The 27,130-nt window shown below is 38.1% G+C and overlaps 1 protein-coding gene across 1 annotated transcript; it reads right to left on the minus strand.

The window, feature by feature from the left end:
- Positions 1-548: 548 nt before the first annotated feature.
- Positions 549-27,130, minus strand: LOC149077276 (uncharacterized). Its single transcript, XM_089245049.1, has 8 exons — positions 26,207-27,130; positions 17,664-19,058; positions 15,901-16,131; positions 4,571-4,788; positions 4,238-4,433; positions 4,048-4,146; positions 3,832-3,957; positions 549-891 (listed from the first exon to the last, which is right to left on the minus strand). Exons 1-8 carry the CDS (start codon positions 26,745-26,747, stop codon positions 758-760), a joined length of 2,940 nt encoding a protein of 979 aa, XP_089101175.1. The 5' UTR covers positions 26,748-27,130; the 3' UTR covers positions 549-757.

Below are 27,130 nucleotides of genomic sequence, written 5' to 3' on the forward strand. Positions count from 1 at the left end.
TAACACTTCACTCACTATGAGTTGAGAAAAATCTCATAGTTTAAAAAATTGATTGCGAATGGAAGCATTACACAGAAACAAAACTTCACGGAAGGTTCACTATACATACACACACATTCCGACATGTACCAATTCGTTAGAAGTTCCGCAGAGTAATATGGACGAGGTGCATGTCTGGTTTAGTAGTATTATTAATAGCCTTATAACCATTAAGTGTTCCGCGAAAAACACCATGTTGGAAACCTCTGTAGGCTATTAGTACTTTCTGACTCGATGTTTGGAATGAAACGTGACTTTGAATCGGGGACTGGTTCTACAGAGCAAAGGCACCGACATGAAGAAAACATTGGAGGAAGTTGCTGGTCGTTCCTTATATACGGGACTCAAACGCGTACGCGGGAGAAGGTTGTTGCAGCGATTGTTTTTTTTCAGAAATTATTGGGGGGGGGGGGGGCTCAAATGACCTCAGCCCTAGGTTCCGACATTTATACTACAGAGAAAATTTCGAATACAAGGCAAAATAAATAAAAGAATGCCACCAAATAACATAGTGATTAAGGAGATGATTTATTTGTACATGAGAAATTCCAATAACAACATAGACTATAAACACTTTCCCAGAAGGTGTGATGAAGTTCCAGACTCACGCTGTGGAAATGTAAACAAAAACGATAGTCAATATGATGAAATAGGAATACAGCGCACATTCTATACAACTCGAGGTTTTTTTTGAACCGATTATCGTATTTGGTCTTTCTTATGGCAGTATAACGCCTTGACACCACTCCAGATCACTCGGCCTTAATATCCAGTCAACGATGTGTATCACGCCATTTTTCGTCGGAATATCCGCTTTGAACACGGGCGAGTTATTCACCTCGACGAGTCGTCCTAAAATATAAGCGAGTATCAAATTGAGTGTCTTCAATACCAGGCATACAAAACTGCTAAAAACTATATGAGCATTTTTTACTATGAGCACCAATTACAGTCAAACCTCGTTAGCGGATCACCCGGGAAAACATGTCACTCCGCTTAACCGGCCACTTCTTCAAAATCTCGATTGGCCTCTACGGTGTGTGTTGTCATGTTTTTAAACTCCTGATAATGTGTCAACACACTCCGCTTTTAGGGGCCGTTCAAGTATTACGTCATCATCGATGGGGGGGGGGGGGTTTCCGATTTGCTGACTTTTGATGATAAGGGGGGGGGAGGAGGGGGGTTTGGGTAATGCTTACGTCATCAATATCAACCACCCTTTATAAAAAATATGAGTTAGGATTCAGAGGGGCAGAACTGATGACGAAATTTTGCTGACGGGGGGAAGAGGGGGAGGGTCAAAAATGGCTAAAAATTTGCTTACGTAATACTTGAACGGCCCCTTAATACAAATACAACAAAGGCCACAACAGAAAAATGCTAAACGCGGTGGCTGAAAAAAAGATGCCCATAAAAAATATGGAATACAGCAACCCAATAAAAGCAAGAAAGAAAACCATTAATTATGATAAAATTTAAATATACTGCTCAATATAAAAGCATGTATCACGAAAGGGGAAAAACGAATAATTAATACTATATAATGAATAAACTGCCCATAAGAAAAAATTATGGTTGTCTCATCCAAGTATGGATAGAGCTTCTCGATTTATCCCAATGTGTTTATCGTACTTCTTTTTTAAACGTGTCAGTTGTGTTGCAATTCACGACCCCCGGAGGTAAGCTATTCCATTTATTCCCAACCCTATTAGAGAAAAACTTCCTGCGACACCACAACCTAGAATTGTCCCTTACTAATCGATACTGGTGTCCCCTTGTCAAAACAATTGATTGATGATGCATCAACTTCTTTACGATCATGGACGTAATATTGCGTAAAAATGCCAGAGGAATGAATTCATTCAAGCTGACCTCTTTTTTTCCTCAACGTGAAACTTATTGCAACCCTACGAAACAAAGATGTGTGTGTGTGTGTCCCCCACGTTCTCATCAGCTTTTTCCTCCTCTTCGTTCTCCACGCCATTTCTCCCCCCATTTTATCGTCTTTGTAGAGATGTATGAATATTTATCTCTATCAGAGTGATTTGTAAAGGAACAAGTGAACAGCACTTTTGCCATTCAAAAAGCCTTTTTTTTAATCTTTCTATACTCCTGTGTTCCCCTCCACATATAAGGGGCCATTCAAGTATTACGTAAGCAGATTTTTCGCCATTTTTGACCCCCCCCCCCTCGTCAGCCGCTTGTCTGGGCTTGTCAATACCTAAATAAGGGGTTGGTAACCTGTGGGTCGTGCATCAAACCGAACACATTTTGTTAATAAGTAATGTTTATACTAAGCTGTTTTATATCTGAAATAGAGCCATTGGGTCGCGAAGTTAGCAGTGTTGGTGATTTTGGGTCGCGGCTGAAAAAGGCTTAGAACCCCTGGCTTCCACGATCTTGGGGTGGAAACGAAAATTAATGTAAATAATATAAACCAGCGTTTCTCAACCTATGGTCCGTCGTCGAGGACCATAGGGCCGCAATTCGATGCTTGGTCACCCGGGGTAGGCAAGCGCGAATTTTGACGCCTCCTTGTAATGTTGAAGGAGAGGTTTCAGAATGGAATTTGCGCCCGGGGCACGAGATCAGCCTGCTCCCCCCTAGTTGCGGCCCTGTCGACGACGGCATAGGTGGTCTGCAGGCAGACTTGATGAATTATTCACCCTTTATAACTGATATTAGTAATATCCATATGAGTTCAAATAAAATTATACCTTCATATTTAGGTTCACCAGGAAACTGTGATCCTAGATACGGGATATCACTAAATTTTGCCAAAAATTGCAATATATATTGTTTTAATTGCAATTTGCTAATACTTCTAAAATTTCTGAAAGAACTGCTACAAATTGCAGTAAATAAAAATGTATTTCGCGAAAAAAATACTCAAATGATATGATGACCATATTTCATTGAGAAAAATACGGCAAACGGAGATCTTACATAATAATTCGTAAAAAACGGGACATCGCCAGTTGTCATTAAAAACCTTGTCAGAAGTAAGCACAATCACCAATCTTAGTTGAAATTCCAAAAAAAAAAGGAACAAAATGTTAAATCTGGCAAATATGTGAGATAAACATTTATGATATTTGCCGTAATTATCATAGTAATATTTATGTTAAGAAAACGCTGCGTGTGTGTATTCACGACTTCAACAAATACTACAAATTCAAAAAAGAATTGTTGGAAAAACGGGACAAATGTATAAAAAAAATCAGAAGAATCAAAATTACTGGAATGTCCCGTAATACGGGACACGAGTGGTCCGTGAAATTGTTTCAGACGTTTTACTGGTTCTTGTTTGCAGAAAGGTTGAGAAACACTGGTATAAACTAATGTAATTAACTTAAATTAATAGACTTCCAAGACAACTCATTTGAGTAACAAAAAGATAGTTTTACGTGCATGAGTGCATCAATGGGGAGGGGGGGGGGGAGGAAATAGCATGGCTTATCCCGTTTATCGGGTCACTCCGCTTACGGGATCATATTTTTTCCTCTCCCAAGAGTAACCCCTTAACGAGGTTTGACTGAATAAATTTCAGTATATCTTGTCACAATAATACAGTCAAATTCCGTTTTAATGAATACCGTTACAGCGAAAAAATCTCGTTTTAACGAACACTTTTCTAATCCCCCAGAGAAGTTTACATAGCAACAATGCGAAAACCCGGAACTTCTTTACAACGAAATTTCGTTATAATGAAGTGATTTCTCCGGTCTCTTGGAGTTCGTTATAACGTGATTCGACAGTAGTTACAAGTTAATTGTGTGAGGAAATACTAACTGAAACAGCCGTCTACCCTAATCCCAAGCTTTATCGGTTGCTTATGGAATATCGTCGACAGGTATTGACCATCCTTCAAGTCTTCACTGAAGTAAACACCTTCAACTATGTGATATTCCAGGAATTCTGAAAAGAAATACAGATGGAAATTATAATTTACTCACCCCGAAGCAGAATAATTAATGGCAGCGATTAATTAATGTGTCAAAACCTAACCTTTCAGTGCCGTGACGTTTTCTTTCAAGACATTGAGCTCATCATCAGGGATCTTGGTTAAAGCCTCGTTGCTTGGCAGGAACACGGTGTAAGGACCTTCTGCGGGGATCAAGAAATGGACAAATAAGATATCTCGGATTCATCGACGATTACAAACCAGGTATATAGCCAAAAGAAATCATTATCTTACCTCCTTGCATCGTTTCCATGAGCTTAGTTACGTCAGCGAGAGTCAAGAAGCCATCGTACTTGGCGCAGGCACGTAGAGTGTCGATCAAATCACGATCGGCGACTGGGCACAGCAAGCCATCTATGACGTGGACAATACCACCGTTGGATGCAGAGACGTCCCCTCGGACGATTCTGTGTCCGTTCACAGTAACGGCCTGCAGACAAAAACACAAGAACAATTATAGGAACACCTTGGGTGAGGAATATAACCAGCACCAACGTCCTGTTTCTTGTGATTGTTTTTTCGGGAACAATGGTTTAGACATTTTAAAATTACAAATACTCAATGTACCTCATTGTTGTAGTTGTTGATGAAGAGAGTTGCGCCACTGGCTGTAGATTGCATTCGACCTCCCAGCTTCAACTGGTCCAATGCAACGGGTCCGCCTACAACGTGGTTCTCTAGTGCTGTTGCAACGTGGGAGTTAGGCTGCCGCCATTCCTCTAGAAAAGTTGTAGGTAACCTCGATATAGCTTCGTTCGACGGAAGGAATAACGTGTAGCCACCGCCTGCCGAGATAACGAGAAATTTATAAATCAATGAAAACTTCATGTTCAGGAACAAAGGAAGTAAAAAAACGATTGGAGTGCTTGTGCTCATAGTGTTCACCTATATTTGTCATCACATTATTTTCTTTACATATATCTCGAGGGTCAGTTCTGGACATTTTTCAAATGGAAGTGAATAACATTTTGGTGATAAAAAATCATCCCCCCCCCCCTCAGTTGGTGCCTTCTGGTACTAGAATTCTTCGCTGGATTCAATTTCCAGTCATGCATAAGTAAGCGGTTCTTAACCTATGGGCCAGTTCTTAAAATCCGGTTATAAAACAATTCGTTGCGCTACTTGTTTCAGGGTGTCTTAACGATTTCGGTGGCCAGACTATATATATATATATATATATAACATGGCGTTCTGTAAGTCCTGATTTGATTACCTCATCAACCATTCCCTGTAGAGCTATGGTTTCAATTTAAAAAATGCTCAAAATGCGTTGAGAAATCCCCCTGTACTAGTTATAAGAGTGAAAATACAGTGTGTCACAAATTAAAAAAAATCTGAATTTTTATACAGTCCCTCGTCCTCTAACTTCCAATTACAAAATTGTTGCCCTGTCTCTTCTGAAGCCATCAAAAAGAAAATTTCACGTTTCTAAATAAGATATACGCTGAGCTATTTGAATTCAGAAATCTGAGAAAAGGTGAGAAAGAACAGCAAAAATTGACGGACAACGCTTCTTTCCCTTATTTACGCTGTTCTTTAAAACTTTTTCTCCGGATTTGAATTCAAATATCTCAGCAAATATTACAGTTAAAAACACGGGATTTTTTAATTGCTCCCACAGAAAAGGCAGGGAAACAACTTTTTAATTGGAAGTCCGAGGACAAACATCAGTTTCTGACACTTCGTATTTTCCCTTTGAAAACTTGTAAAGGATGATTTCTGAACACATTTTTGAGCACTTTTTCAATCGAAAACATACTTCTACGAAGAACGGTTGATGAGATACAGGCCACACACATTAGGACTTACATTACACCCTGTATTTTCGTAGAAATCGACATTCCAATTATTGTTACTGAATGTTGAAAAACATCTACATGAAAATATGAGTACACTCACTAAACAAAAAAATTAATGACTATTCATAATCGAAGAGAATTTGGAGTTAATGAAAGATATACATGACGAAAACAGAAACAGGATTAATGAAATATATTTCCAATATTTGGGGGGGGGGGGTCTTGTTTGATTCGGGCTCAAGTACACGCTCCACTGCCTTACTCGCCAGGACGCCACTGAATGGCTTCAAGAATTTCGAAAACAAAACATTTTATTAATGAGGAATGTTTGATAAGCATTTTTAAATTCGAAATAGACCTCGTCTATGCTCGTCTTCCACTGTGAAGGTTGCCGCGTTAAGGTCCACATAATACTATACTACTTCAAAACTCTGCTAAAAATGCTAAAATTCGGTTACAAATTGTTCTTAAAATACCACATGCACAATTTATAATGGAAAAACACAGAATTATTCATCAATATTAACTCTTCTTTGCGGTCCAGAGGTTTTTTTGGCGATTCGTTGTTAAAGTCCGTACTTTATAATGCCTCCCCGCCTTCCAGTGAGGAAGAACCCCCCCCCCCCCCCCCCACGGATATTTGCATCTTTGAGGATTTTGTATAGCATAAAAGTTTTGCTAAGAAGCCAAATTCATGGCGGAATGCATCCTATTATCGTAGGAGGTCATATAACAACGAAGTACCGTTGTTTCCCGATGGCGGTCCGAAAAAAGTTAAGAACTTTTTCTGGTGGTATATTCAGAATCCACACACACTAGGATACTCTTTTACCTTCCCTACAGTACCTTTCACTTTCCTCCCCGATTTTCTCGTAAAAGAACAATCTATCGCGTGACTGTATTTTCTCCGGATTACATGCATTTATCGATGATCGGATTTTTTTTTTATTACTTCTCATGTATATTATGGTAATAAACAATAGAAATAATTCTCCCTTCGGTCCAGAATCAGCACTTTCTCTGATCAAATAGGAACGAGAATTTCTCCGATATAACTATTTTTAGATTCATAAAATTATACTATTCTTTTCCCTCCCCATAAATTTTTCTCATTTAACCGAACAGCTGCGAATAGATCTTCACGTACACGTTAAGTAAATTGAACAGAACATTAGCGCTTATTTTAGGAATATACCTTCTTAACCATTTATGTGTTCAAGTGTCTGCATCAAAACGTGATACACGAAGAAAGGAGAAAAATACATTTTTGTCGAGTATAATTCTCTAGCGATTACTTTGAATAATTGAGTAGATTTGTTCCACCCTTCTGTGCGGTAAATTTAGAGCTGGTAACGATAGGGTTGAGGTTGTGAATGTGGTTTTTTTTTCTTCTTCTACAAACGCATGGCGCTATTCTTAGAAGAGGTCAATTTTCAAGTGTATGTAGGTATCTTTTTACGAATTCACCGGCCTAGAAATAACATCTTAAGCAGGCAAGTTTAGGTCAGTTTCGTGATCTATGGCCTCTGTAAACAGGGGAGTGTCAAGAAAGGAAAAAAAAAACCCTTTTTCTCTATTTCTTCTTCGCATCTTGTATAAGTGAAAACAGGTGGGGTCCAAAGATATATTCTTGTATTCCCTCGCGGGTATACAAGATCGAATAACATCACGCTGTTCCAAAATTAGGGTATAGCTTATCCCTCATATCAATAATGGCGTTTCTGCTGTTCAAATATAAATTTTGATTGGGGTGAACGAATGGTTTGTAGTCAATTCACAGTACTAGAAATTTCACAAACTTTTCATGACTTCAGTTATAATTTTGAGTTGGATTATCAGCTTATTTTCAGAAGCATGGGCCAACGAGATAAGGGCGTACTACCAAAAAAGTTACTATTGCCACTATGCACTTTATAAACATTCCTCTTACATGTAGAGAAAGACGTCTTTTCCACTTGTTAATACAATATATACGTAAAACTAGGTGTATGAAGAGATATTGATTGTTTGGGGGAAGAAAAAGAAAATTCATCTTTGCCCTCACGTGGACTCGAGCCCAGTTCTCTCGTATGCGGAAGAGTGCTCTACCTCTAAGGTAAGATAGCAGAAGTTCCTCCTTGTAACGTATATATACTGTATATGATGAATGGCTTCGTGCGGTTGCAACATTCCGCTAACATTTCGCAAATGACATCAAGGTCATCAGGTTGACGTACCATTAACGATTATACGTCGTTCATCTGGTATTTTTAGTCAGTTTTTCAGACCTGACAGTCAGTTTTTCCATAGTTTTTAAATTATAGCTTTTAGTTACTTTTTCCTATTTATTATAAATTGCCTTTTTTAAGTGTCTTTTCGAATGCCTATTTTAACCATTTTTTAGTGCCTAAACTTCCGGGCTCTAGTATTTCGATCACTATTCCTAATCCACACGTGGATAGATATTTTACGGAGAAATCACGAGAGAGCTTAAAACGTAGGAACGAGGCTGCAATCCATGAACGGATCATCCAGTGAAGTTTCCATAATAATAACGATCACGATAGTAATTTTCAGATCCAGATGACCAGCTTCTTAACGCACCGCTAATGATCAAGGGCAATCAATGATATAATTTTAAAGACAGGTCAACCTTCACCGCATAGTATTACTTCAACCATCACTGCTACGTATCCTTATCCAGCACGTAGAAGTAAAAGGCAGTTTTTTTCCACTTCAATAATGATCAATCCACTTTCGTTGAATAGATCTTGATATACACACCATCTTATCCAAATATCCATAGAAGATCATAATCTCAGAGGCAAAAAAAAAGGGTGAACACGATTATATGCATTTTATTCTTCATAAAATAACGGAACCATGACCGTAAACAGCCACGAGAAAAAGAGTATAGAAAATATCTATATATAAATCGCGATAATAAAAGACATTATTTTGGAATAATATAGAAGAAGAAAACGAATCACAAAATCTTAAGAGTGGTTTCATGACTTCTCCGGTAGAGGGAGTTTTTTTCTTAAACGTTGTGTATAGGCACAACGGGGAAAGTTCATAACTGTTGAAGCCTAACGCCCTATTGATCCCAAGCTTTGATACGGCCCACCCTTGGCCCTTCCTCCAATATACTTATGTATTATATCCATCATTTCAACAGCAGTAGGTCACGCGCATTGGCTCTTCTCATTATTTTTGCTTCCATTGTGCTTCGTGATATCAAAAATATCCTAAAAAATGCTCTACGATAATGGCCTCCATGAGAAAGATGACAGAAACGTATTCTGATTTCTTTATCGGTTGTAAAGATATACAGATCGACGCTCGTTGTAACGACCCCATATTATTCCGTCGAAAGTGGACGTTATATCGGAAGGTCGTTGTATCGAAAGGGTCATTCGTTATATGAAAATATTTGGAACCCAACCTACCGGTCGTTGCAATGGAATGGTCGCTATAACGTGAAGTCGTTATAACCAGCAACGAATGTATTTATTTGTTCGTACAAGCCGGAGGCCCAGAATTTATACAGTACATAGTTTTTGGCAACATAGAACCATTTTTTCCGTCGCAATATTACACTATGAATTTATTATTACAGTATATAGATGATAACATATTTAAAAAGCCTTGAAGCGTTCTTTTTAGACTAGGCATCTATCTCTAGCTTGTTGCTAAAGATCACTGAGGTTTCTCAAAGAGTTAGCCGTACGTAAGACCTTTTTCGCATGGCCTGGGGGGGCCTCAAGAAAAGAAGGGCCTCACAAAAATGAGAATCGGTTGAAATTTTAGAGAATTGGCCAAGTAGGGCCTCAGAAAAATCATTTGGCCCGGGGGCTCACAATGCTCTTGAGACGGCCCTGCTCTCGCGAGTAGAATAATGGGTGGGTTTAAATTCATTTTGCTACCTCTTACTCGTAATGCACTGAGTGCATGATAATTGAGTTGATCTTCGCTTAATGTTCTGAGTGCATGATAACTGTGTGCATTTTAGAGCAAAACCTGCTGAAAGTACACTAACTGAGTGCATTAACTTTAAAATACACAGTTGAATTTTTTCCCTACCTTTCATCGCATCAGAATAATTTATGCTGTATTCACACTAAAAAAAAAATTTCTGCAGGCTTCTCTCAAAGAAAAGTGCCAGTTCCTCAGCAACAGCCGGAAGAGCTACAACACGCTGATAACAATGATAATAATAAAATTTTTTTTTTTATAATATTGTAACAATGTAATCCATATCAATAATGGAATCCCAAGAAATACAAAACACGGCTCTTTCATTGTCCCTATCTAATCCCAATTACTATCGTTACTGAAGCTTTTATTAGTGAAAAGCTTCTATTATATAAAATACTTTTTTTTCAAATTAGTATGTTCTCTCTACGCAACTATGGGCAATAACCGTGACATTATTTGAAAGGAAAATAATGGAAGAAGACTCCGTTTTTATTCAAGCCTAATTATTATAAGGGTACATGCATTTATAATAGGCCTGCAAATGCGGGCACGTGAACGCTTCGCATTTAAAAATAAACACTGATGAATTATTCCGCTATTTTATGTTCGCGGGATTTTAATAAGAGTTTTCTATGAGGGTTTTTTATCCACTGTGAATACAATTATATCACTTATTAACAAGCTGCGAGAATAATCCTCTCTTTCGATCTATAATTACTCTATGGAATTTCATCATGGTTTCCATAAAGATCTAAATAATAATCGGGGACTTCCGGATCATTACCGAAAATACCATAAAGGGGAAAGGGATTAATTATCATTAATCAGTTTTGATAGCACAAATGAGTTACCTTCGGAAAGCGAAGGACAAAGATATTCCATTCCGTTTACTGTCAGTTTGAATAATAGATGGCAGCACGTATTGAACGCTTGCCACGCACAGCATTGTGTTTGGGGACACACGTGTGCAGTGGTGGTTTTTCTATAAGATATTTTTTTTGGACGCAATTCACTAAAAACGGTGGTACGTTATTAAATTACGATTGATTGGAGTTGTAAACGTGTAGGAAATGGATATAACTCAGTATATCAAAAATTTACTCCAAATTAATTTTTGATTTTGTAGTTTAATTTAGGATGGGAATGATAAACGCAAATATATTTCATGGAAAAAAAGTTATTGCTCGTAATATGTTATGGTTAGAGCCACGGGTTCGATGACAAGATTTTTAATAGACCCCTGAGAAAACTTCTCGTGGACCTCCTTTCTATTTTGCAAATTTGTTCTCTAGAAAATTTATAGCATGGGAAATTAAAAAGAAAAAAAAACAGTAACCCCTGTTCTATGTCTAGACCCGGTGCATTGTTGTTGTCAAAAATACTGTTGGAATAACATTCATATATTGAGTCTATTCTTAAAAAATCATTTTTTTCCGATTTATTTTTGAAAACATATTTTTATCTGGAAGTATTGTTGGAAACCATTTCTATCTGAAGTATTGTTGCAAACTTATTTTTTATCAGAAGCATTGTTGAGGAACCATTTTTATCAGAATCAATGTTGAAAAACTTTTCGACCTGAATTACTGTGCAAAAAATTTTTATATTCGAAAAGCTGTTGAAAAAAATATTTTTTTCCAAATGATTGTTGAAACCATTTCTATCCGAAGCCTTGTTGCGAAACCATTTTTTATCAGAATCATTGTGAAAAAATTTCTATCAGAAGTCAACTTTTGTATCGGAATTAGTTTTGGAAAAACCATTTCTATCCGAAGTACTGATGCGAAACTACTACTTATAGAAGTATTTTTGTGAAACTACTTGTATTGTTGGGAAATTTGTTGTATTTGTTGGGAAACTACTTATCAAAATATTGTTGTGAAACTACTTATCGAAGTATTGTTGCAAACTACTTATCGAAGTATTGTTATGAAAATACTTATCGAAGTATTGTTATGAAAATACTTATCGAAGTATTGTTATGAAAATACTTATCGAAGTATTGTTGCGAAACTACTGTATTTCTAACCGAAGTATTGTTGCGAAACTACTGTATTTCTACCCGAAGTATTGTTGCGAAACTACTATATTTCTACCCGAAGTATTGTTGCGAAACTACTGTATTTCTACCCGAAATATTGTTGCGAAACAATACTTCGAAGCTCGTGAATGACCAAAACGGTGACCTAGAGATTCTGAAAGGATGCTAATGACCAAAAAAGTGATCTGGAGCGTGAGCAAGCTTGTGAATGTGAAGCATTTGAATCGAAAAACAAGTGATCTAGAACATGTTTAAATGATCAAAAGAGTGACCCAAGTAAGGAACCATGTTAGTGAGTGACCTAGAGCGTTTGTAAGCATGTGAATAACCAAAAGAGTGGCCTAGAGAGTGTGAAAGCATGTGAGTGACCAGAACAATGTGCAAGCATGTGAGTGACCAGAACAATGTGCAAGCATGTGAGTGACCAGAACAATGTGCAAGCATGTGAGTGACCAAAACAATGTGCAAGCATGTGAGTGACCAAAACAATGTGCAAGCATGTGAGTGACCAAAACAATGTGCAAGCATGTGAGTGAGTGAAAGAGTGACTTACAGGGACTTAGAGTGTGAGAGCATGGGAGTGAGACCAAAAGAGTGACTTAGAGACAAAGGTATACTTGCAAGAAGGGGGGGGGGGAGGCCAAGCGGGTTATAGGACAGGGTGTCGAATTCGAGAAAAGAGTAGTCAAGAAAATTAGACTGGAATGAGAGAAAGGCGGCAAAACCATAAATGCGCCTCTGTCTGTAGCCCCCAATTCTTAGTTGGAAGTAACAGCTAACATATTTACACACTAAAATTTGAAAGTCATAATACCAGATCTCATCATGTAGGATCTCGTCATGCCCACATGGGCCCATGGGTGTTAAGATGGCGTTGGTTTCATGAACAGCTCTGCTGAATTTTGAAAGTAGTCTCATTTATTTCTCCCCACCACATTTTACTTGGAAGCTTCATTTCTTCACAGTGTGGGCCCCTTCACCACTTGCTCCCCCACTTTGATCTGGCCGCCTTAGAGGTGGCCACGGGGATTTATTATCCCAAGACCGCAAGTGCCATATGGCCCCAGGTTAAGAATCACTAATCTAAACAGATTCAGAAGAAACTTTGAAAAAACACTCGCCTAAAACCATCTTCGGAATAAAAGAAGGAAATTCCCATTAACAACAATCGATATCCACACGAGGTCATTCTAATATCATATGAATTGTTTTCGAAATATTAAAAAAAAAAAGAACAATGACTGTTTATTTTTTAAAAATTTTAAAATCTCATGAACTCGATTTTACGATCTTTCAGTTCTATTTTAAAAATACTTTTTCAAACGAATCACTGATTCCGAACACGCACAGTCATCATCACCAAATAGGTCTTCCTTTCCTTTCATAAACTTAATTAGAATACAATAACTTTTCTTTCCTTTGTGGACTACCATCAGGAAGAGCGGAGTCATCATTTAGGGTCATCTTCTCCGAGTCGCAGGTTTAAAAAAAAAAAAAACAGAGATGACCACCAACAATTACATTTTCTTTCAGTCATTTATTTTCTGTATTAGGTCTTGGAAAAGGTCACGGGAAGAAAGAATCGATGAAGAGGGTTTTTCTCTCTCTCTCTCTCTCTCTCTCGCCGTAATGCTTTCGTTTGAGAAGAAAGCTCCCAAAATACGGCAATTTTTAAATTTCGCCTTTCACCTCTGGTTACTCCATTGCTTTAGGATATTATTGTCATTACTAATGTAAAAAGAAAAAGAATTGGATTTTTTTTCCCTTGCTCTGATTTTCCTGTTGTGTTCGAGTATCGATTGGGACTCGATATGGATGACGAACTGAACTCTTCGTCATTCATAATTTCTACAGGTTTTTTGGATAGATGGGAAATTACATCTATTGGATTCAATTGAGCCTTTTCAGGAAGCTTGAATAATGGGGGGTGGGGGGTGGTGAGACGCTTATATATTTACAGTACTATAAATGTGGATGAATCCTGCTTCAATTTTTTTTCTGTGTGAATCAGGGCTGGCTAAAAATTTACATTGTCGGTCTAAGGCATTCAATTACTTGAAATAGTTGACGCCCGAAAAATACTATTACTGGATTAACTTATTTAAAATTTTTTTTTTTTAAATAAATTGATTCATTTGCATGAAAAATGACGAAAGCGATATGATTTTTTTTAAATGAAAATTGGAAATAAATTCTTGTCCAGCCCTGGTGCAGTAGCGGATCTAGAGCTCACTGTTTCGGAGGGGTGATTTTAAAAATCGCTAAAAAATTAGTCTCACCATAAAGTGATATATGTCCCGAATTTTGTCCCGTATTTTCCGTGACAATCCCGTTTTTCTGGTTTTTTTCCTCCAACGCGACTGCTTTGAAAAATGTCCTGGTTTTACCCGTTTTTTAGGCGAAGTGTTGAACACTTGAATTTGTTGTTGCAATATTATTATATAGGAGTTCCGAAAATTTCATGAATTATCGCATTTCGCTTGGGGGGTTGGCGGTGGTGATCGCAGTGGTCATTTCCCTCCCCTTCAAATAGATTTGCCCTTGCCCTGGTGTGAATACAATTTAAGTTGACTATATGATAACTGTCTGATATGTTATCTAATAATCTGTAAGAGACTTTTAGGAAAGAAAAACCCCCAAATCCAAAACTCGAAAACATTGACGGGGGGGGGGGGAAGGAGCGGCAAATGAATACAGTAGGTGCACCGAAATGATGACAGGGCAGTCATTATGGATCTCGGGGGAAATTGATGTTTTGTTACCCGTAATTTCGGCTGGAAGTCCTATACACAAATTTATGTACTTATTTTCCAAAATCACACAGCACGATCAGATCTCATTAGGGGCCGTTCAAATATAACGTCAGCAGATTTTTTTGTCATTTTGACCCCTCTCTTGTCAGCAAAATTCAGCAAAACACTGACCCCCCTCCCCTCCTTGTCAGCAAAATTTCCACAGTTCTGCTTCCCCCACGCCTCCTAACGCATATTGGGATTAGAGACGTACACGGGGTGGGGGGGGGGGCTCCCCTTTATGTTCCCCCCCGAAAAAAAAAATATATTTTTGATGCAAAAAATATTTTTAAAAATTCGGAGGAAAAAAATACCTCTATGTACTATTATAATAAATTTCTGTTTATTTCAATGCTATTTGAAGGCTAAGAACTCAAAATTTCTGTTCAAGAAATTCATCGCGACCCATCCTTTAAGCCAGTGTTTCTCACCCGCCGGGCCCTGACATCAGTCAAACCGGGCCGTGAGTGGTTCACCATTTCATTTTCATCCATTTATTTCCCATTAGTCGTGTGTATGACCGGGTCTTCCACTCGTAAAAAAGAAATCAACCGGGCCGTGGGCGTCCAAAGGTTGAGAACTACTGCTCTAAGTCAGTGGTTCTCAACCTTTCGAAGAACGCGGCTCGGTAAATCTTTTGTGTAAGTGAAAGGCACGGTCATATACACAACTAACAAGAAATTAATGAGAAAATGAAACTGCGAATCACTCACGGCCCGGCGTGACTAGAGTTTGGGGCCAGTACTGGGCCGCAGCCCAACGGTTGAGAAACATTGCTCTAAGCCATATACAGTATATGCTAAATGCCACGTATGCTAAAAGCCATACATGCTAAAGAGTCACATTTTTGGTCCTCGAGGTTATGTGATGTGACCCGTCATTTCAAACCTAATTTTGTAAAAATGAACTAACACATTTACAGATCGCTTAAGTGATTAACCGCGGCACAGTTCCTGAGAACTTAAGTGACCCGTGACACATTTCTAGAACACTTGAGTGGGTCGGGCATATTTCCAGATCACTTGACAGATCCGCGGAATTTTTTAGCGATCACTAAAGTGGTTACATAATATTATCACTAATGCTATATTAACCAATTTCTGTTAATTTAAATGATTTTCGAAGGGTGTTAATTTTTGTGCCCCCTCCCCCCCCCCCCCCAAGTTTTTTGTGTGCACCCTCCAAAGGCCGATCCTGCGTACACCTCTGAAACCAAGTAATTTTGTTCATTGGTTGTCTCTCTCCAGAGGTCTTTGAATCAGAACCACCATGCATTATAATAACAATATATTCATTAAAGAGTCTTACCGTCCGATTTCAGTGCCGAAGATATTTCATCATCAGTTATTCCAAGGAAATCGAAGATTGCATCAGCGTTCACGTTCCTGGCGATCTCTCGGATTGTTGAACCCATGTTATCGGCAGGGGAATATTGAATTGGTGCGCATGTTTGAGGCTGGCAGTCACAAAAGCCATCTGCGCCCATGTTGAAGATTGGACCCCTGCCTCCATCGTTAAGGTTCTGTGCCTGTGCTTGCCCTGCAATGAAACGTATATCGTACGCAATTAGGTGCAAGTTTGTACAGGGTGTTTTCAGAAAGGACTCCCCTAAATTTAAAATGACATAACTTGGAAGCAATGGAAATATGAAACAAGATTTTTCGTTTAATGGGTATGTATGGAATTTAAAATACGCCGGTTTGTGAAATTAGTTACAATTTTGGCTAATAGATGGTGCCACAGTCCTTGAAACAGTGAGTCATATTGCCAATCGCAAACATGGGTCAAACCTAGGGTTGCCAAAATAAACTCATCCAGAGTTCTCCAAATTAAAACAGAATCGCTATTAAAAACAGAAAAATAACGATCTGTCTTTCATCGCTTATAATTGTTCACACAGTGTGGTCAGTTTTATTACTTTGTCTGAAGCAAGACGAGAGGTTTTATTTCTCTACCCCTCAAAAGGGTTTTTCCTTTGGGAGTTATTTTTTTTTTTGCTTTTTCTGCCAGAGGTGATTTCGCCATGGGAATGAGCACTGAGTGTTGTTCGCATCATGAAGGTATTACGCAGCATGATATCTCCATGGTTTACATCCTATTTTTTTTATTTCTTAATGGGAGAGGTGACAACCCCCTCGCTTCGGTACGTGACATTAGCTGTTGGTAAGCAAATAATGCTATTTTCCAAGTGGATGCTGAGGTCCTCTTCTCCCAGAGATGTTTTTCGGAGTTCGCACTGTTTTTTTTTCACATTTTCCTGAAGCAAGATGGGCCAGGTTTAAAACAGCATTTGCCCTGATTGGAGGCAACTTGCTTGGGTTCTTATATTCTGGAAATTACGACGGTGACTCGTCAAAGCGTGTAAAAATGTGTGGGGTGTTGAGGGGGGAGGGACAATCGATAAATGTTTCAGTGGAAAAAAAATTCCCCAGGGAAAGGAAAAAAATAATTTCGGGAATCTGAAAAGGAGGACAAAAGGGCGAATTTCTCAAAACGAAGGAGGACGCTTGAAATAACATAAAAAAGGAGTCCTCCGAAAGGACGTCTGGTACCTCTAGTCAAACGCATTGCAATGAATTTTTGAAATGGTCGCTTTGCCCAGCAAGGACATGACAAAAGTGAGGAATGGAGTTTAAAGATATTCTCCTGTAATGGCTCTACTACAGTGGATGCTTATGTCTCACAGATGGATGCTCAAGTGATACAGTATTTAAGGACTCTTGCTGTAAACAATGACCTTTAAATGGCAACATAGAAAAAAAAGCAGTGAAATAAAACGACTGTGGCACCATCTGTTAGTTAAACTTGTAATGGATTTTACCACACTGGTACATTTGAAATTACAGGCCAAATGCACTCTTTCTATCCATCACTGTTTCCAAGTTACATCATATTTCAAAGTTAGAGAGTCCTTTCTGAAACATCCCGTATAAGATTAAGTTTATAATTCCACGCTGATTGTGTTAATAGGGTTATAATGTTGTTTAAATGTAAGAAATTTTTACACCTAATGCATAATTTCAACCAGAATAAAACAAATGTGAATTAGAGACAGGATCAAGCTTAATCACCTTGGTCGGTAAGTCTCTCCGCCGCACCGTTGTCTTGAATGACTTGTTGAGTGAAGCTCGGAGATCTGGATGCACCAGACGCACCACTGGATCGCAAGTTTGACGAAGATATTTGTGCAGTTCTCAACGACGACGGCGGCACGAAGAAAGATTGGTCTACCTCTTCCCTCAGGTCACCAACTGATTCTCCTCCCAAATCTGAGTCCGTGCTGTCCTCAGTCACTTGTTCAGTCTGTTCCGTACCTGTCGAGCTTTGAGCCTCTTCGGTCGCGGTCGTGTCTGTTGTCTCCGTAATCGTGGTAGTGTCGTCAGTAGAAGGACCGGTTTCGGAACTGAGAGTCCTGGAATCGACATCCGGCAAGTCCCCGGTTCCATTCTCCGTCGTTTGTTGAGTCGTCGTTGTACTGGTATGGTGTGGATGAGGACAGTTTGGCTTGTCGTATCCGTAGTTCTTGTTGTTGTAATCATCGTAGTTAACGTATATACCATTATTGTTGTTGTTGTTGTATCGTTGCCCGTTCGTGTTGTACCCATTCCCTGAAGATTTCCCGTTCGTGTTGTACCCATTCCCTGAAGATTGCCCGTTCGTGTTGTACCCATTCCCTGAAGATTGCCCGTTCGTGTTGTACCCATTCCCTGAAGATTGCCCGTTTTGGTTTCCGTATCCCGAACCCAGCGGGCGGAATCCGTTGGACATCACGTACCCATTCCCGTTGCGATTGTTTCTAGAACCATATCCCGATGTTCCCTGATGTCCGTTGATTGGGTATTGTTGATTATATCCCCCCGGTGACTTTCCTCGGAACTGATTTTGGCCGTCGCGGTTATTTGTATTATAGACTTGATTCGGTTGCCCGTTCGCGTTGGTTGTCTTGCTGTACGTGTAAGCGTAACCATGGGCTTGTATTTGTTGCTGCGCATGACCGCCTGGTGGAGCACCCTGAGGTCCGTTATTGGGTGGAAAACCATTGACGTCTTGTGGATTCGTGGGTGCACGTGGATCGATGAGCGGATCTACATTGGGATTCGACCAATCATTTCGAGAATCCCTATTGTTCTCGGGGTAAGTCCCAGAGTCCGGTCGGATGGGGCGATTGTCCAGCTCCGAATAGGAATTGTAATTCTGTCCTTGACTAGCAACCCCGTTGTACTGTCTCTGACGATTAGGCGATTCTCCTAGGTGCTCGACGGCGTCGTTAGGCCTGTTGATATTCTGGGCCACCTGTTTTCCTTGCGATTGCTGGTGCCCAGAGTGCTGCAAGTTCTGTAGTTGCTGATGCACGTCGCCTGGCAGAAGAAGTCGGATTTCCGGGACGCTGTTGAAATTCACTGGCACGGCTTTGATGGGTGCAGACAAACCAGTTATAGACTGCTGACTGTGCTGATTCGGCAACGCTAATAATAAAGGATGTAAAATGTTATGTAAGTGGAAAATAAAGGTCACAAGTAACAAATGACATTTGAAAAAAAAACTAGATGAACTCTTCCAAATGATTATAAATAGAAAACTCATCTTAATTTTTCCACAGTCATTAGATAAACAATAAATAATTTAGACGCAGGTTCGAAACTGGACTAAACCGTCATTAGGGTCAACGTTGTTTATGATGAAACCGAAACAAGAAATATAATTCTCATCAGAGGAACTGGCAATGAAATTGACATGGAAGACTACGATGACTATTTTCATATTATCGATTATGAATACAATTACATGAATTATAATAGCGAATACTTTCGCCATTGAAATTGTTAATTCGTAAGAAAATGGTCAAATTAATGTCTAAAAGTCTTTGGGACTTTCTTTATATGAATCCCAATTTTGAATTTGACGGACGCTGACCTTTCATGATGAATAATATTGAGGTCATTATTATTTGATTGAAATCTTCCCCCCCCCACGCTTCATGGTTTAATAAATCATTCCTTCTTTCTTGAATTCCGTTCCGTTTTCTTCTTGAGATTGTTAACGCTCTTGAAACTGAATGACAACATTGAATCAGATGAAGAAGAAGGCCATGAGAATATGAATGAGTAAAGGACGGAACTCTCTCGAATCTGATCAAGGTTAGTAGGATCAATCAAAATAAGAGAATTACGGCTACGAAATCATTTTCATGCGTTTGTTTGCCTTTGTTTTTTTTCTTCAACTCTATGGTCAATCATGCTTAAAATAATTGCATCGAATTATCTGAGTTATACTCCATGAGCGATTCTCTTCTCACGTCCGTGTCATCCTTAGGAATAAATGATATAAGAAATTCAAATACCTTACGGCATTTCTGCATGATATTTTGTTGATTTAGTAGCACCCCTGAATCACTACGACTCGCCGGTTGGGTGTGATCGTTCGAAATACAAGTACAGCACAGTACACCCTTGACAATCCGTCCCGTTTTGTATGTAATCGTTTAATTCGTCCTGCAATCGTTTTTTCTTCGTCATGGAAGAGGAAAACATGTTATTGCATATCTGTGCGTAGAAGTTTATACAGTGCACGTTGCTTAATGTAATCACATCGGGAATGGGGGTTTCTGATAAAATCAACCGATCGATAACAGGTCTATTGAAAGAAATCCAAAAGTGCCTACGATGACCATATCTCCAGTTTAGTCAAACGAGATGTATGAAAACGGGACAACTCAGTTTTTATTTTTCACACGCCTGTTTGCAAAATGTTCAATCGAGCGGGGTTTTTTTTCATATTGTTCTACAACAGAATATTTTTTAATTATGTTTGTGTTTTACTATGTGTTTATTATTTCTATTCTGCCATTCTGAAGATTTTAAATGGAATTATCAATAATGCTTTACGAATCATGATTATCTTTTTTAATGCACGGTACGTTACATAGATCCCCCGAGAAAGTCTTTGGGCCTAGTAATTGTGAATTTGGTCTACTGAAAGAAACTGATCAAGGAAAGTGCTTTTGTGTTTACATTACATTCGCCTCCACTATGGCTGGGCGATTGAAAAAGGGGCTTCACGCGTACATGGATTATAGTGGCTACTACTACCTAAATAGGGCATTATCAACCGAGAATGGAAACGATTGTCGACAAGGAAAGGGTACACCTTTTGACTTCTTAGATACTCTTGCATGTTTATAGTGGTAAGGTGTCAAGAAAGGAAGTCTGGTTCAGCGTCAAAATACGCAAAAAACTTTCGACGGGAAAAAAATTGTTACATAAACCGTAATCGTAATAATTGCAAACAAAATTTTTTCCCCAAATTTTTGATATTGCTCTGTTCCGTACTTTGTAAAAGTCATGAAAATATCCAAATGATAATATTATCTATGATTCTAATAAGCAGCGTCCACTGTGTTATTCAAATAGGCTTTTTCTAACTAACTTCCAGTAATCCGGCGATTTCGGTAATGGGGTACACCCTGGGTTTATAATATGAGCCGGATTAGCGAGAGTATACTGTACTGTGGGTTTTTCCTCTGGCACACCCCCCAATTTTAGTTTAAAAATGGCACACAACAGCACTTAGTACACTGAAATTAAGTTTTTAGGCACGCAAAATATATTTAGCATGAGACAGCAAATTGATATAATTAAATGACAATTTAACTGTATAGATTTTTCTTGTTACTAATCTTATGAATTTTTTAGTGATTTCCATACAAACCAACCAATGACAAATCCGAAATTAAAAATATGAGTCAGATTTATAATGAAACAGCTAGGGAACATTGATGTGCGTACAGTAGCATCAGTTGCTTTACGTTACCGGTACAAAACACGTATATACAGATTGATTAACTAGAAATTCTTCAGAGGTACGTTAATGAGGTATAGCAACGATTGCGTATTAGTTACGAAATTCTCTAAAAAAATCATGCCTTCCATCTTATAAGTTTTTTGTGTATAATAATATACTAAAAAACGCACATCCTAATAGTCCTTACATCCTATTAAAACTTACATTCTAATCCCTTAGTACATCCTAATATAGTTTTTAGTATGTAATTATATTTTTCTTCTTATTTTGTACGAGTAGTACGGTAGGAGAAGAAACCTAAAATTACAACTGATTAGTCTAAAAAAGAGAATGCAATTACAATTCTCTGCTTCAGACATAAAAATCAGAGAATGACAATTTAAATGGAACAATGTCCTGTGAAACCGGTCTACATCACCATCGACGGAAAGTTAGGAATCACTATAAACAAACACATTGTACTGTCGATAAATAATGGACGATAAGGTCACCTCAAATTATTCCCAACCACAATCGAAAGTAAACCTCATTCTTGACATTACATCCGACAAAAAAAAAACCCACAAGATTGTCTTAAAAATTTAGGTTATTTATATACGTATAATAATTACTCTCTCGCAGACGAAAAATATGCCAAAGATGCAAATTGCTCATAATTGATAATTTTAGACTAGAAATGCGGGAAAAAGGATCAAGCATCTTCCATATTTCTATATAGCACATAAGGAAGAATTGATGTTGGAAAAAGTATAAAATGGACGTTAAGAAGAGAATCGTTGCAGATCTTTTGTTCTTGTTAAAGTAAAAAAAAAGAAGTGTATGAAATGGACAATTCTGTTTATGAACGACTCATCTTCAGATTATCAATAACAACAATAACAAGATTGTATAAGAGCCAAAAAAGATGCACTTCAACCTATTTTTTCTCTCATTTTCTCGAGAACCCTTTTGTTATCTTCTTATGACCGCTATTCCTTTCAAGACAATTTCTTTAACCGCGTCTTGAGTGCGAGACATTGAAAGGAGAAGAAGATACACAATAACAATAATAGTAATAATGTTGAGAAACATGTTCATTGACACTGAACATGTTTCTCATCCTTTTTCTTTCAACGACAGTTTTCTTTTTTCTTGTGGCCTAAAGGCGCTATTCTAAAATTACATCGATGGAGAGTTTATATGTTTTCTATACCGTAGATAGTTATTACTGGGCTAAAAAACAAATTTTTAAGCGACAAAAATAGTTTATATATTTCATTTTAGACGAGGAACTTTATATTGAGGATAACCGGAATATTTTTTTGACGAACTAGATCATGGAGTGTTTATTATTTTCGATTTATATCCGGATCAAAATCGAAATTATAGGTCGATGTGACTCTAAGAGAATTTTTTGAAAAAATTTCTAAATGAAAAATCTAAACACAAGACGCATAAAAATGAAATTAATTAATGTTTATTAACCATCGTAAAAAAAATATTAAGTTTTTGGACATGCGTCATTTATTTGAATGAAATTTGAATTTAATAAGAGATATAGTCTGAAGCAGGATCCCCCTTTTTTACTGTAGATTTTCAACAACTAAGAATTGAAATATCTCGAATATCTACAGAAAATCGGCACCTGTGTTCGATTTCGAAACAGTTTGCCTTCACTCTAACGCACCGCAACATAGTTTGGAATCGCACAGCCCTAATTTTTATAGAATTTGATTTTATCGCCGAAATACGTATGGCATCCCTGATCTATTTCATGGACCCCTAAACACCGTGGCACGTCGTTAAAAAATAATTATGGATTTTTAATTCATCTCAATATACTTAATCCAGTTTAAATTTATTCATATAAGTAAAAAAAATTCTGTATTTTCGACGCACCATTATTTATACTGAAATTTTTTCGAAAGTTGTGTTGCATCCCAGCTCATCTGCCTGTATAAACTACAATGTAGTGTTTGGATTTGTCCCATAAATTTGTAAATAGCTTAAAAATTCATAGAAATCGGGTTATTTCGTATATTTTAATGCGGTTTGTAGAAAAAAGTTATTCTCACGAAGGACGATTCTTTTGGTACAGGAAACATATTTCGTTCAAATTTTTGTCGATAGAGGGCACCGGAAACCAGTCCGTCTGAAGTGTTTAGACCTGAACCTTTCTTCAACCTCTTTTGTGCCTGAAACGTTCGGCAACTTTAAGCCAGCGATTCGTTTCTGAGGTGAAACAACTTCACCAATGGTACTTCATCCATCAATGTCAACATTACAATGAAAACCTTATGCAAAAGCATCAGCAACAGGAAAATTCCGAAATGAGCTGTTAATTGTACACCCTTCAAGGACTCTGATTTTGCATATTTCCAGTGATTTGCTTTCGGCAGCGCCTTCTATTGAACATTAAACATGGAAGGACCGGACACATACCGTTTCACAATATACGGAAATTTTATTAAAACCAAAGAAATATTGCTGCCCCAGGCACGAAGGCCACAAAAGGTAAATTGATATAATCCATCATGGTACATCAGTAATCGTCAATCTGAAATCGTACAACAGATAAATGAAATATAAACAAACTACGTCAACGGGCGATCAAAATTACATACATCAAATTAGATACATCATAAGGTGATGAAGTATAACCGTCTATCATACAATTATCTGGTAAGGGGGCCATTCAAGTATTATGTAAGCAGATTTTTAGCCATTTTTTACCCCCCCCCCCCTGTCAGCAAAAGCCAGCAAAATACTGACCCCCCTTCCCCCCTGTCAGCACAATTTCGTCAGCAGTTTAGAATGTTTCATATCTTTAGAAAGGGGTGTTTGATGACGTAAGCAGCCTTCAAACCCCCCTCCCCCCCAGTGATCAAAAGTCAGCAAATCCGAAAACCCCTCCCCTCTCGAATAATACTTGAATGAACGTTAAAATTCTGTTATATTACGGCTTTTTATCCGGAACTACCTTTTAACATGACACCGGCTATGGTAATATATGGAAGAAATAACTCTTCTAACTTCATTAACTCGATAACAAGATATTTATTTTGAAATTGTATAATTTAGGGTTCATTTCTGAATGTATGTATTCCAGGTTTTTTTACTTGTATAATGCAATATTCACGAGAACGCTTGTCTCTATATTGTTTGTTCTATCTTGTTTTGACTATTTTTATTGTATTTTTCCTATTTACCAAGTAAAGCGTGGTTGAAGAAAGATTTTATCAAAACAGTTATGGAATATGGAATACTATATAAGGTTTATGGTGTTTTAAAATCACGATAAAAATGTATTTTTTATCAATATTATTAGTGCGATAAACACATTCGACTATAAACTTATACTTTTATAATTGTTTAACTGTAGGCATCTAGTGACCTGCTTCAAATGCTTATAGCTTTTTTCAGACCTTGCATGCATCAATGAGTTGGTTTTTCTTAATGTAGAATTCTTTTTAGCCTCAGGGAGTTGAACCCTGACTTGAAGGCTTCTGTAAGTTTTGAGTTGGAAATATGATGAATATGAACTTTGGTGCTTTCATCAGAGGGCAGCACTAGAAGTTCAACTTTCACGAGGGTTTCCAAGATGGCTTTCAGGAGAAAGTGTCTCCGGAAAAAGTGAGACTTATTATATAAAATTTAGCAATTCTGGAAAAAATTCGTGAAAATAAATATACCCTCTGCACATCTTTGTTGAAATAATTTGAACCAAGTGAACTATTTCTTCAGAAAAAAAGAGGAAAATTTTAAATAAATAAATATTTACTGATATTAATATATTTTTTGAGTATCAAAAATGCAAAAACATCTTAAAAATTCCTAAAAAGAAATGATTGGGGCCTGAAAGGGATAAAGAATAATTACTGTCCAAAATCACAATCTCGGATTATTATTTATAAGCACTGGAAGCTGGTTCACCCTCACCGGATTCGAATTTCATTTCTGCTAAAGATCGCTGATGATACTTTTCAGCCGTTTGGATTCAGACCTCGAGTCAATAATTTAATGTTCATAAAATAATAATTAAACCAAACAGGATGATCACATTCCCGTGTGTTTCACGGGAACTCTAGTATTTTAGTTCATATTTGCGGATGATCCGACTTCCACCTTCGATATTATTGGTCATTTTTAGTGCTATAATTTGAATTGCTATTTGCATATTTAAAATAAATTGATAATCAATGTAATATTAACGCCCAAAACCTTTCCGCTAAAATTATTTTGAAATTTTCCTTACTTTTACGCTCAAAAATTAGCCACCCTAAAAGCTAATATGAGGACCACGGCCCTCTTAATTAGATTAGAATGAGGCTGGCATGGTGTTAGCTGAGTTCGGGATAAATTCTATTTTTTTGTTTTCTCACTACAAATCCACTAAAGAGGAATCTGTGAAAAATCCTTTCCGAAAAGCCCAGCTCCTAGATGTGAGGACCATGTACCCTACTCAAGATGAACCAAAGTATTCGCTATTTTTAATTAGCAATTCGACCCTTTAATGAATTTGAATAATACCGAACCCCCACATTAAATATCGATGCAGGCTTCTGCGGCTCTTTAAGTAGGTTTTCCGTTTAAAGGAACCTTCAACTCTAGAAATTGATATGATCATGGCATGTTTAATAGGTATTAAGATGGTGCAGGGAGAATCTACCACATATCAATTTGTCATAATAATTTTAAGACAGCCTGATGTTGTCAACTATTCAAGCCCACAACCAAAAAACATTAATAGATATTAATGATTATATGCGTAATACTTTTTGGGTACCTATCGGTTATATTTGCACAGTAAAATTTGTTTTCGAACTATCCGTACCTTGTTGTGGTGGGACAATGTATCCGTCCAACAACTGTATCTGCACATGATGATTGGAAGTCGACAGAGTGGATGGATCGGCAGATTGTGCCTTGGATTTGCCGTGGACCTGTTGGCTCGTCCTTGTCGCACCGTTCCCTCCATTCGCCAGCTTCTGTCTCCTCGGTGTAGTCGGCGGATAAGTCCTCAGAGGAGTCTCGGTGTTAGCCGGTGGCCCAAAAGCAGCTTTGTTCCTCGCTGATCTAGCTTCGTTAGCCTTACCCGGTTTCGGCGGGTAAACCAGTAAGAAGCTCTTCGTAGTATCAGCCGTGGCACGGTCACTACCGTTGACGAATCGCCCGGATGCCCACCTATCCGTACGCCTGCTGGACCTCAAAGACGGTCCAGGTCTAATCGGCTTCCATCCACCATACTGTATAGTTGTCTTTGGCGGTGGCGTCGTCGGGACATTACTTCCACTTGGAGGGACTACACACAAGACAAAATTCAACACTGCACATACTAAACAAGCGAATAAAGCATGGGCGACCATGATGGCCATTCTTCAGAGTCAATATATTTGTACTTAGAACGTTCCTACGACCAGAAATGATAGACGGAATAAAATCACATAAAATGTTAGAGGAATGAATATTCAGGTACAGTCCAACTATGGCACATGCAGTCAGTCAGTCCAGGGGTCTTTTTTACCCCACCGGTATCACTGAACGCGCAAATCTTGCAGGAATCCCGTTATGGCTTCCATACCGAACGATCAGGTCTGAAACCACAGATGCACCACAAGTCTTAGAATGATGCCGCAAAATTTTCGCCGGTCCGTCTTATAAGCTACCTATATGCTATTTATAACGTCTAGATCTTTTTTGTTTCTTAAAGCCTATATATCCTCTTTCCCTCACCTGTTTAAATCTCCGTACATACCAT

The sequence above is a fragment of the Pholcus phalangioides genome, unplaced genomic scaffold, assembly GCF_987345545.1.
Source record: "Pholcus phalangioides strain wild (caught in Gottingen) unplaced genomic scaffold, Ppha-v1.0 ptg000015l_1, whole genome shotgun sequence".
Lineage (NCBI taxonomy): Eukaryota > Metazoa > Arthropoda > Arachnida > Araneae > Pholcidae > Pholcus > Pholcus phalangioides.